Source organism: Hydractinia symbiolongicarpus, chromosome 6 (genome assembly GCF_029227915.1).
Source record: "Hydractinia symbiolongicarpus strain clone_291-10 chromosome 6, HSymV2.1, whole genome shotgun sequence".
Taxonomy (NCBI): domain Eukaryota; kingdom Metazoa; phylum Cnidaria; class Hydrozoa; order Anthoathecata; family Hydractiniidae; genus Hydractinia; species Hydractinia symbiolongicarpus.
In genome coordinates, this window is record NC_079880.1 from 30,445,044 (window position 1) to 30,458,105 (window position 13,062).

The 13,062-nt window shown below is 32.4% G+C and overlaps 2 protein-coding genes across 2 annotated transcripts; one reads left to right on the plus strand and one right to left on the minus strand.

Moving 5' to 3' along the window:
- The first annotated feature begins 8,066 nt into the window (after positions 1 to 8,066).
- On the plus strand, positions 8,067 to 8,960 carry LOC130648261 (histamine H2 receptor-like). The gene has a single exon (XM_057454301.1). It carries the CDS (start codon positions 8,067 to 8,069, stop codon positions 8,958 to 8,960), a length of 894 nt encoding a protein of 297 aa, XP_057310284.1.
- A 913-nt stretch (positions 8,961 to 9,873) lies between these two features.
- Positions 9,874 to 11,459, minus strand: LOC130647366 (uncharacterized). Its single transcript, XM_057453199.1, has 2 exons — positions 10,679 to 11,459; positions 9,874 to 10,411 (listed from the first exon to the last, which is right to left on the minus strand). The coding sequence occupies exons 1-2, from the start codon at positions 11,251 to 11,253 to the stop codon at positions 10,015 to 10,017; spliced, it is 972 nt and encodes a 323-aa protein (XP_057309182.1). The 5' UTR covers positions 11,254 to 11,459; the 3' UTR covers positions 9,874 to 10,014.
- Between the last annotated feature and the right edge of the window lie 1,603 nt (positions 11,460 to 13,062).

The window sequence follows — 13,062 nt, forward strand, 5'->3', positions numbered from 1 at the left end:
GGAATCTTATATAAAGCCAGTTTCGCTTTGAATAAGAACTGCTTAAGAAGCATATATTTTTCCTTTATACACTGCTATTTAAACTATGCAAACATTGCATGGGGTAGCGCTAATATAACAAAATTAAAAAAACTACACATTCAGCAAAAACATGCCAGTAGGATTATATTACGACAGAACAAATGTTCCCATTCTGACCATTGCTAAAAGAACTGGGTATTCTTAATGTATGTCAGCTAAACATTTTTCAAGTCCTTATTTTCATGTATAAGATTAAAAATTTAATAGCACCAAATATATTCATTACATTATTTAAGAAAGTTTAACATAAATATCCAACTAGATTTTCAGGTAATAATTTCCTTCGGCCAAAAATCATATCTAATGTAACAAAATTTTCAATATCAAACCGAGGCCCAAAACTCTGGAGCATGCTTCTAAACGATGAGATAAAAAGCATTCCATCTACAAAACAATTTAAAATTGCACTAAGAAATCAGCTGTTACGAAGTAATAACGAACAAGTCTTCTTCTGAAACAACACTACGTGTGATAATTAAACGCTTTCTTTTATTTAACATAACATTTAATATTTTATTAAGTTTTTAATTATCAATTTTTATTTGACGCTCTTTTTAATGACGGCTATGTAAGGTGTGAGATGATATGACTGCATAGTCTTCTACTTACTCCTGCCATTTTATTCTACGTACGTGATACAGTTATGTATATATATATATGTATATATATATATATATATATATATATATACATATATATATATCCCAATGTAGAAATTTATGCCTGTACTTATGTGTATGTAGAACTTGTATCTGTAATTTTGAAATAGTTGTATGTAAATTTCTTTTGGCGAAAAAAAAAAAAAAAACACAAACAATTTTTAACTGGAATCTTATTGCTACGTCCATTACAACTGCACAAAGTCGTGTCTAATTGTATAAGGATTTTAGGAGTCTGTCATTCTTGAAATCTAAAACCTTTGCTTTTATTATGTTGTTAAATATCTAAATTTCCAGAATTTTTCGTAGCATCATCTCAGTCAATTTCTTCATAACGATAAAAGTTTGTCACTTGGTTTTTATATAAAATTCAGATTTTAAAACTGACGTCTGACGTCCATTAAAATGTTACCATGTTTTTTTTAAAAAAAGTATACAAATAAAAATGTTTCACGCCCTTTTAAAGCTTCTAGGAGTATAAAATTTCAAAGGTATCTGGCTAATGGGTGATAAACTTATATATCTGAATGCGCCATCTTGCATACACAAACCTGCACCAACTATTGTGTCCTTTGTTGCTATTGCATTCCTTAGATAGAAATTTTTCCCTAGTCCGTAACTGTTAAACCAAAAAGCGGTGCAATTTTAAAACATGCTTTGTGGATGCGTAGAATGACAAATAGCGCAGCAAAAACACATCTCCCAAACGGGAAACTTTGTTTTGTTAGAGTAACGTCTACCAACTGGACTCAGCTGTTAAGCTGCTTTACCACATTTTTAATTTTCATGCCTGGTGTATTGTAAAAGATTTTTTTAAATTTATGCGTCTATTTAATATTGTATTGGATTTGCCGCACAATGATATTTTAACCTATTCTGTTTGCTTTTTGATGTTTTTTGTTGATAGTGCGAGAGTTTGGTATGGAATATATTAGGGCACGATTTTTTTTTGCTTATTTAAAAAACAGAGTTGCTAGTTGTAAGGGTTTCTCCTTAATACAATCCCCTTTTTAAGTTACTAGTGATTTTAAGCCGTGGAAGGATCCACGGATTTTATAGTTTTATTATTTTAGCGTCTTAATATAAAATGGTTTGTTGTTAATGTCATTTAAAAGAATTTAAATAAAGCATTTTAAACAAAACCAATAACAAACACAATGTTTTCTTACCCCTGACTTTATCTGTACAATAATTTATAACAAAATAATTACATAGAATACAATAGCAAAATTATTAGCTCATGAAATTATCGTGACAAAATTATCATTTTATCACGTAATTTGTTATAGCCAAATAAAAAGTAAACAAAACTTTTATAAGAAACAGAACATGTGATATTTTATCGGCACTTTCAAAGAAAATTGTGAAAAGTTACTTTCCGACACAGCTATCGTATTAATATAACGAATACATAATTATTTTACATAATTTTGTCCTTAATCACATTAAAGATTGAGTAAGGACGCAGTGGGTTATTCCTCAATTGAATTCTACTGTACGTCGATTTCAATGATTATTGTACTTTTTCTTTAACATTTGCTCTGCTTTTGTCTTCAACTTTTGCTTCGTATTTTTTTTTAAATCGGTAAATAATAATGGTTAAAAAAATCTTTAGTCAGATAAAACAAAATCGTCAAAAATTGTTAGTCAGCAAAAAACATTTGTCACTTTTTGCCGGTTTTAATACCGATAAGATATTAAAAAAGCAGCTAATGAACACAAAACACGGTGAATAATTACTGTACAACAAGACCGTATGGAGAAAAAAGCAAAAGATCACGAGACGAAACCTGAGCTTGCTAGTCGTTAGCCCGTGGAAAAATCCACGGGTTCACCCGTCGCAACTAAGCTACCATTTTGCGTGACAGACAGATGGACGGACGGAGAGGTATACGGCATTATATTATAGATAATTCTCATCACATGATTTTCCTGCGGTTGTAATAATGAAATCACGAAAACACTATCTTGTGAATAATCTTCTGCACTTTCTGTAAATAATACTTCTGAATGAAGTCGACAACAAAACATATATGAAAGCATCAGATGAATAACCAATTGAATAAATAATGTCGAGTGTTGTAGTCAGAACGTCAGAATTTGCTATAACATTTGTTTGAGCCAAAAAGTAAATGAAATCAGGTATTTGTATAAATATCACGAAAGTCGTCACTAACATAAATGGTAATAGCAAATGTAGATTTGTTTCCTTTCTTTGGTGACGACCCGTCTGACAATTGGAACCATTTTCTCTTTGCACTGCTGTATTCTCCGTAGAAATTGAAATTCTAGCTGTTATCCTTCTTTTTTGTCGAATTTTTCTGATAATGTAAATGTACGTAACAAGGCCAATAACAAGAAAAAAGAGATCGCCAAATGGAAAACCATAAGCGAAAGAGAAATCTTCAACCTTTGCCAAGCCATTTAATCTTTCGATATGAATATAAGCAAAAAGTGAAAATAATAAACACAAAGTTATCAACCATAGTATGATCATGCAGTACTTGTTTTTTCTTGCTGACCAATACAAAGGGTAACGGATGCCAGTCGGTCTAATGTGAGAATATACATAACGGCATAATAAGGTAAACTGGAAGCTAAGGAACAGATTATAGCATGTTGATACATGATGTTTTCCTCTCCATAATAATAGTATAGCACGGTATAAGTTGCACTTGTTGCGGATAAGCAAATTTCCGACAGACTCAGATTGATCATTAATATAGTTTGACTTCTGCTAACGTTGGAACCTTTCGTTAAAAGTAGTATCATACCAATACTATGTAACACAAAGGGTATAACGTACGATATTAATGAAACTATCCACACTCCCATATTGTCTCCTTACTACAAATGTGTTTAGAAAATTGAATTACCTTCCCTGGTATAAAACAACTTGCACAATGCAGCTTCAAAAATATCATTAATTTATTTATTATCACTAATTTAACTTGTTGCTATAGAAACTATAGGAGTTGTAAGATCGCGGCAAGTAATTAAAAAGTTCGTTTTTACTAAGCAGATTTTTGAATGCGTTTTTTCAAATTAAAAATATATATTATTGATCTGCAGGTGCGTTTACGCTCTTCAATTTTGGTTCCAAACCAAACAAACTTTCAAATTTTTTAAGATAACTCTCAAACAAAGAGAGACTTCCTGCTTTTTTCACCCAGCGGAATACTTGACACGTTGTGTATATTCTAATATTTTTTTAAAAAAACTTTTCTACTAGAAACGGTCACCTCCAAACGGAATAGAGAGTTTAAACGGGATCGACTTTTCTGACACTGGAAATTCCTCAAGCCAATCAAAATGCTTGATTTCTTGTTTTTAACATAAAAATCAAAGAAGCGAGGCATGATTTGAAAATCCATGATCCTAAAACATTAAAGGCTTGTGAAGAAACAATAAAGTATATTTAAACAAACCTGTACTTTTTAAAGTTTAGAGATCTTGTAGACAAATAATCAACATAAAGTGGGATAACTCCAATTGTTACTCCAATTTTTACTAAAGGTCTTCTCAATTGAACTGAAGTAGAATTTTTGATGAAGACATTTTAAATTATATTTTTTACGAAAAGATCTCATTTTTATTATTTTTTTTGTTAACTTTTTTTCTGTATTTCTGTCTGTTATGCACCTTCATATCTGTTTATCCATTTAATTTGTTATAGTAAAATAATAGCAAAAGTTATTAGGTTTGAAGTAAAAGATTTTGAATTTCTGTCACTTTTCAATTTCCTTTGATTTTTTCAAGAATTAACTGAAACAATTTTCTCAAATACTTTGTTTTCTTTTGTATCAAATAAACCAGGAAATAATTTTTTGGGGGCAGATGTTTTATGGCAAATGTCCTACTTTGTGTAGATAAAGTTGTTCTGCAAGAGGTTTTATACAAAACCAAATCATTGTTCAACGACATATATCGCTGATCAAGACTAATTTCTGATTTCTTACGTCCATTGCAGTGTATATACTGGGGGATCTTGCGATTTCCATGACTGTATGCATCTATAGATGTATTTTCTTTTAACATTTTGCATGAATTTTGTTATGTATTTTTGAACTATTTATTGGGTTCTTTGCCATCAAAAATTCATAACACACGGAATATTATCACAACTTCCTAATTGGATTATAGATTTTTTTTACAATTCAATATTTCCCTATTTTTATCTGAGATAAGCAAAACTTCCTTGTGGTAAAATTATTCCCAACATTTTTTACAAAAATAATAACAGTGTAAATACTTAACGTCTAATGATTATAATGAACGAAATCCCGATATGATAACGGTTTTTACATGTAGAATTAAGGAAAAGTTGAAACGAGAAAAAAAAGGCTGAAAAAAAATACTATATAAATACGCGAGCCGAAAACAACAGTAAAAATGGTCTACCGACCGCACGCTCAGGCGTTTATTAAGTACTGATGCGACCTAAAATAGCAACAATGCTTACTTGACAGCACTTTGAAGTTGTAATGATGTTGTAAATGTTAATTACCGTAATTAACTGTAATTATCAGCTCGTTTCTGATTGGTTAATTTTTATGAATTTCGATCCTCTGAAATTATATAAATACATGCTCAACATCATTTTACTTTACCCGATGATGGGAGAAGAATCTCCCGAAACGTCGCCTACTAAACTATCATGTTTAAGAAATGATAAACTTTCCACAGTACTATATTCCTGGTTATCTTAATTTTCGTCAGGAGAGAAACCATTCAACTAAATGACAAATATTTTAATTTTACAGAGACAAAAATAAAATTGAATTACTTATTTTTAGCAATTTTTATATTGAAGCTTTTTTTTGTTAGCTCTGATCGTCATCATAGCATCTCGCGAGTTCAAAGCATGCAATGGCTTAGTTTTATAGTATTCTCGAATCCAGTTTTTTCTTTTCTTTTTTCTTCCTCGCGTGATTTTAAACTACATCGGAAATTACTTAAACCTCTTGCTGATTTTGCTGTGTGTGCATTACACGTATTTCTAGCGCATCTAGATTTGAAATTTCTGTAACAGCAACTAGTTCCAAAAATAAGTTATAAAAACATTATTTCCAGTAAAATGGAAGAAATAGGAAAAAAGAATTTGAGTAATAGCAAAAAAAAGACGCCAAACTCGCTAGAAAATGCACGCACTTTATGGTGTATGCGGCTTATCGGCACCCTCGTGGTTTTTATTACATAAAATAACTTTGCAAAATGCAGGTAAACAAAATGGAAATTTTTCACGGTTGAACAAAAGATGAATTAGCTAAAATATCCTAATTCGTAATTTACGTCTTAATTCTGTGATGTCATTTTTTTTTCCAATGTGAGATACGCTAGGCTCTACATAAACATACTAAATAATATAAAAGCTCCTACGCAGCTTATTTCTCTTCGATTTAAAAAATCTCAACGACATAACAAATGCAAAATTCTGGACTTCATTGGCGATAAATGATGTTGTTGTCTATAATGAAGTGAAATCCTGTGTTTACAATTATATTTGATTGATGTCAAGACTTTTGGGGTGAAGAATCATCTGAAATGACAAATTTTAAGATTATCGTATCATCATAATGGAGATGCAAATTCATAAGCAACACTGGTAAAAACTTTAGAAATAGAATAAAATGGAATAAAAAATAGAATCAAAGTCTGCAGAATGAATTTCGAAATACACCTAATTTAGCTAGTAGCTAGCTATAAGTTCCTTAAATGATGCAATCAAAATGTTTTAAGCTCCAAAATTAATATGAAATCAATGTAAAACCATAGTTGAAAGACTAAGATAAGGACTAAATACATACATTCAAATCCACGACAAGTTACCAGTAACCATACAACACCCAACATATGTTAGCGTAGTTAACTAAGCTTTCTTCTTCGATAGTGGTAAGAAAAATTAGGCTGGGTCTCCTGGCTAAATACATGTAGGATAACACTCATAATGGCAGAAAAAATCAGTCAAACTTTTGTACGGAAAGTGAAATATGCGCCTTTTGCACAAAAATGAAAAAACGGCGCGCCATTAAACAACTTTTCGTTCCTGAAGTTTCGTTTTCAAACATTAGCCACCTAAGGTGTGAGTCGGTAACTTGCACAGGAATATGAAATACGGTTATCTTAAGCTAGATTAACTACCTATAATAAATACAACATTATGATCACTATATCTACGACATTCCCCTTAAAAATCAATGTCAATCCGCTTTATAAATAAAATTTTTACCCCCTCGGCTAGTTTCTTATGTAATCTCCCACATGAATTGGCTCTGCGTAAATTATTCACCAATGTGTTCATTTTTTATTCCGAGACGAAGAAAGGCTAAACCAAACAGTGATGTCTACTTCGAATTTTAGAATCGTCCAAGCTGATGACGGAAATCTTCAAGCCACAGGGCTTCTTCTTTTCTGTTTGAAGTGGTTATGCAGCGCTGCAGCGTTTATGAGAATGTTTTTTCTGTTATCAAGGTCTAAAGCACTTAAAACGTCTGCATACGAGGTTCTTTTTTGTTCCCGTTCAAGCCTATTTTAGGGTTCACAAAGTCCGTTTTAGCGAAAGCTTCTGGGGCGCCCCAGTGGCGCCCCAGACCCCGCCTGAGGGACTTACAGCGCCCCCCCCCCCCCCCCCCCCCCGAGACACTTAGCTGTATATTCAAATTTTCATAGCCATCATGACTACTACGAAAATTTGCTGAATCCGCCCCTGGATATTGCGTCAAAAAATTCCATTATTCTGTTTATTTTTTATTTAAAAAGCAAAATATGTCGCTCATCTCTATGCGAAGAGAGTATTGTTTTTCAAAATGGTTTTTGTAACAAACTTTACAAAAACCATAAACTACAATAACAAGTAACGTAGCATACGTAAAGAAATAAGTGGGAGGTTCAAATATTATTCAAGCTATTTTTTTGCAGCTATGCACATGGAATAAAAGATTGGATAAAATAATAAATGTGATTATATTTAATTACAAGAAAGTCAAAAGATTGCACCATTTAAAGCTACAATCGATTGAAATTACATAGATCGCAGTCCAAGCAAAAAACAAAACATGAATTATAAATAAATTTAATGTTATTGTTGAAAATGTATATAACCTTTTTATATTTTTTTAACTGTTCTTTTTTTTAATTTAATATTTTGACCGGTTAAAAATCTTTCCTCAGTTTTTTCCGCATCCAAGACATGGAATGGTAAGATCTAGCATATTTCGATTTTCAACAAAGATTGAAACAAAGTGTGTTGCCATAGTGCAAGAATAGTTATACTGTTACTCCTAATTTTGGTCACAAACCCACTCGCAGTAGTGAAGCGATTAAGGTATGGAATTGTGGGCAGTCTCGTTGATATCCTATGTCGTACCATTTGTATTACACAGTTTTGGTATGATACTACTTTTAACAAAAAGTTCCAACGTTAGCAGAAGTCAAACTATATTAATGATCAATCTGAGTCTGTCGGAAATTTGCTTATCCGCAGCGAGTGTAGCTTATATCGTGGTGTACTATTATTATGGCGAGAAAAACATTGTGTATCAATTTTTATTAATTTACTCAATGGTTTCATGTTTACCTTATTATGCCGTTATGTACATTCTGACATTAGACCGACTGGCAGAAGTGTACTTGAACATCCGTTATCCCTTATATTGGTCAGCAAGAAAAACGAAATATTGCATGATCATAGTATGGTTGATAACTTTGTGCTTGCAGTTGTCATTATTTGTTTATATTCGTGTCGAACAAGTAAATGGTTTTGAAAAGCTTGAAGATTTTTCCCACTTTTATGGCTTTCCATTTGGCGATATGGTTTTCGTTATAATTGCTTTTGCGACATACATATACATTGTGAAAAAGATTCGACGCAATAGAAAGGTAATGGCTCGAATGTCGGTTTCAATAGAAAGAAATACAGATCGTAATACGGATGGATTTAGTTCAAATGGTCAAAAATTGCGTCAGCACATCAAACGAGCGAATCTACATTTGTTGTTACCATTCCTATTAGTGACAACTTTCGTACTGTTCATTGTCATACCAGATTTTATATTCTTGTTGATGTATAGAGGTTTTATAGCAAACACTTTTCTGTTAGATGTGATAATCAACATAGTTTTTTCTATCGGTTATTCTTCCGATGCCTGTATTTATGTTTTGTTGTCGACTTCTTTCAAAAACCTTCTTCGGAGTTGGTTTAGAAGATTTTTTAAAAGGTAAAATGGTACATTGGAAACAAATTAGCTACGTATGTTGCAGAAATATCGTCAGCATGGTAGTAAGTTGCTTTGCGGCTTTAGCTAGCAGAACTTTGGAACGAACCATATATTTTAAATAAAATGGTTGCTAGTTGTTATAGAAACTGTGTCTTTTTAGAAGGGCCATTTTGCGCCTTTTTAACTTGTAAATGAAATCAAAGTGTAACAGTTAAAAATTGATGTGTTGTTTGTTTGAATAAAACACACTTGGATTGCGTTGGGAATAGCTTAAACATAATTTCGATTTTGTATGTCTTTTAAATCATTCTATTAGCTTCCAATTACATGTCATATGGTTTAGTTTATTGCTCTTAGTTTTTCATTCGTAGCTTTACGGACTGGAATAATTTTTAATCTAAAAGCTACTTATTAAAAATTTAATAGAAATTTCATTATAATTACTATTTATCTATACTATCTATTTGTGTTTACTCTGTTATGTAACAATCATGAATGAATGTTTTTTGTAAAAGAGGTAGCTCGAGTATCGATATTTGATTTGTTAGCGTCATTCGTACACTAAAAAATTAACTCGACAGGCCATCATGTATTAATAACTTTAACTTTGATCACAGGACTTACTCTTTTGTTTGCTGTATAATCTTTGCCGTAATACTCGCATACCACACAATAGTGTGCGTGAAACTCGCCTACCGCACATTAGTAAGCGTGTGATACTCGCATAGCGCACATTAGTATGCGTGATACTTACATACCACACATTAGTGTGTGAATACGCTGAACAATGAAACGTAAATTTTGAATTTTGTAAACTGTTTCAAATTTCAGTCACAGTTTCGGGTTTCGAATCTTACCGAGTAATGATCTTAAGTTTCATTAGTTCTTAAGTGCTTGGGACTGAAAAAACCGTAAACTATTGCTTGTGGGTTTCATCTTGAATATTTTTAAACAGGATTGCAGATATGTCTCATAATTACAGTTTTTTTTTTAATTTCTTACTATTTCCGTCTTTTTTAGTAGGTTTAAACTTGTGTTGCTGAAATGAAGCATGAGAGTCAGTGATGAGCAACACTTTCCGTATCACGTTTTCGACTTCTTATAATTGCGTAAACAACACCATTTAAGATTCCTCCAATGTTAGAGAAGGTCGTAACAAACTGAAACAACGCTTGCGGAACATCTGCTACTAATTGCCACACACCATACAAAGCCATCGCCCACCATTGTATAAAGAAAGCTGCAACAAATAAGGACATAGTCTTAGCTGCTCGATGTGATGCCCGGACCATGTGAGCACCCTTGCCAGAAACATCTTTGAACTTTGGCTCCTCTTTTTGAATGCGGTACCATGTTAAAATATACATAATGATGTTTACGGTGAGAATTAAAAGCAAAGGCACTGTGGTGAAGAATAAATTCGCGTACTCTCCTTTCACACCATCAAAGTAGCAGCTAAAAGTAAAATAAAAAAATATTCCAATTTATAGCTTTAATTTTGTAAAATGTGTTAAGGCTTTGATTTTACAGTCGAAGCAAAGTTACGCTTATTTACCCTCCATTATGTACTTTAAAGCGGATTTAAACTATATGTTCTGTTTTGAAGATTGTTGTAAAAAATAACAATATTTTAGGTTTGCATTCTCTTTTAGCATAACACGCATACCCTACACGACTGGTTACTTCCGTAGAACTTGAAAGCCCAAAATGTCTAATACTCACAAGGTTCCATTTGGTCCCATAGATCCAGTCCCAAGATCTATCATACTACCAATGGCTGGTGTTCCAAACATCCATAACAACAACTTCCAATCATATTTTCCAAATTCAAGCTTTTTACGAAAGTAAATCAAAACAAAAGCGTTGATAGAAACCACATTTACCATCAAGTTCTGGGCAGTAATGAACTCGGCTAGCATGATGCCATAAAACTCGCAAAGTGCTTTGGGGTAGACATGATCTTTTTTGATGACAATATGCAAATGATCCATTGAGTGACAGATATTAAACAAGGCATCGCAAATGGCAAGATACACAACAAACCGTTCACTTTTTGTCCATGTGAAAAATGTTGATATTCTTTGATGTTTAAATGAAAAATATAGTACCAGTATAGCTGTTATCAAACTTAAAAAAATACATGTTAACGCTGGTATATGGATGGCGTAAAATTGACCGTTATCCAGTCCATATAATGCCAAATCGTATCTGCTTTCCTTCTTTGGTGTGATTAGGGTGTTATTTTGTGTTGATATTTCGTTAACTTTATTCACTCCAAAGAGTGTTACCACGTCCATTCGTTTAAGTGAATGTTTACAACTTCACGATAAAATTAGACAAATATTTGGTAATATGAATATTTTAAAGAGGAATATTCATAATTAACACGGAACAATTTTTTCGTTTCTTTTTTATGACCGAAATTTATTTTGCAAACATACGTATTAAAAATTAAAAAATATTTGCACGAAATAAAAAAATAACTTGCTAGTGCTAATTATCAGCTTCTTGCTTGATCGATTTGGAGAAAAAAGAGAATTTTTTCGTTATGGACTGGCAGCTTGTGTTTTTATTCTGTGCAAAATATATCATGCACTGAAAGCTGTTTATAAAACTCATTTGAGTTGCAACGATAGTCTGTAACATTATTTTGCAGAGAAGGCACCACGTCCGACTCGCGTAGCACAGTGTAGCTACCTATATACGTCGTGCATTGCGTCGACACCAGTCCCCCTGATATTATTTTGATACGTGTGTGCGAAGGGGGAGTATACGACACTACCTCTGATCCTATACTTTCAAACAATAGCTATCCATCAATTCCCCCAATTGATGAATAGCTATCGTGACAGATTCCTCTCAGATTCTTCCACCACGTAGGTTCTCATTCATTAAATTAAAGGGCATGATAGTTCTTCACTAGCTGTTTTGTTTTGGTGTAAGAGACAGCGAAGCCTTCTTTCTCCGTTTTTAGAGTAAACTGATGACGTGATATTGTAGTTATTTTCTGCATGATTCTCACTATAGCGAAAATGCAAAAATTCTAGCCAATCAAAGACAGTGACTTAGTCAAAGAAAATTCTCCATCGGACAAGCACAGCTAATTTGATGGGAATAATCATGCCTAATCTGAGTAACAAATGACTAATTAAGTGGCACAACCATTTATCAACCCCATTTTAGGGGAGAATATTGAGGGTCTCCTTTTTTACCCAAACCCATGGAATTATGTGAAGAGCAAATGTTATGACAATAAACTTGGCACAGTAGCTAACCAAGAAAGTTTATGTAAATTTAAAGTGTGTCTCAGTTCAACTTTATGTTTCTATAACAAAACAACACCTGTTCTTTCCAGCTTTTAAACAAGCAAAGTGTTTTAACGCAAACCCAATTTTAACAAACGCGAGAGCAAGCTAGATAATGTTTAAGAAGAAAAACGTGCGTCATACTAAACTATTTTGGGATGGTGGCCTCATGCCAGTAATGGTTTAAAATAAAAGTGATATAAAAGTGGGTTTGTACAATATTTTAGGCTGCTTTGGTTTGAAAAAAGAAAGTAACAAACCAATTAAAAAGACAAAAAGTGAAAATAATCTCTGCAGGGTTTTTTGTTAGGAATAAAAATTGTGTAATATGAGTTAAGGAAGAAACGTTTTCCTGTTAAAACCGTAAAAAAAACAGATTTTAATATTTTCTTTCGAAATGTGGTCGTGAGAATTAGGAAAAACTGAACATGGTGAAATTCATTCGATGTAACTGCGGTTTACGCTCTGGCTTTCAAATTCGCAGCAGAGAAACCTCTGAATTGTTTATTCCTAATTAATATTAATGCAAAAAAGTATATAAAATACGATTTTAGAGGTATGATCATGGAACATTTTTCATGCGATGCTAAAAATAGGTAAGGATTGTTATCTTTATTTTATTTGATTATTTATCTTTTGTTATTGTGACTTCTAATATGAATATTTTGACAGCCGGGGGTAAAAAAACGTGGCACAAATTAGGGCGCCTAAAACTTCCCATTTACTGAAACGATTTAGTTACAGTTTTATACGCTTTAATTAGTTGAAACAATTTACGCTCTATTGCTTTTTTAATTCTAT

Excerpts from the sequence above, each read along its gene's own strand:
- LOC130648261 (XM_057454301.1), top strand. The coding sequence starts at position 8,067 with ATGGAATTGTGGGCAGTCTCGTTGATATCCTATGTCGTACCATTTGTA.
- LOC130647366 (XM_057453199.1), bottom strand. The coding sequence starts at position 11,253 with ATGGACGTGGTAACACTCTTTGGAGTGAATAAAGTTAACGAAATATCA. Across the intron at positions 10,412-10,678 it reads ATGGGACCAAATGGAACCTT|CTGCTACTTTGATGGTGTGA; the intron begins GTGAGTATTAGA and ends TTTTACTTTTAG.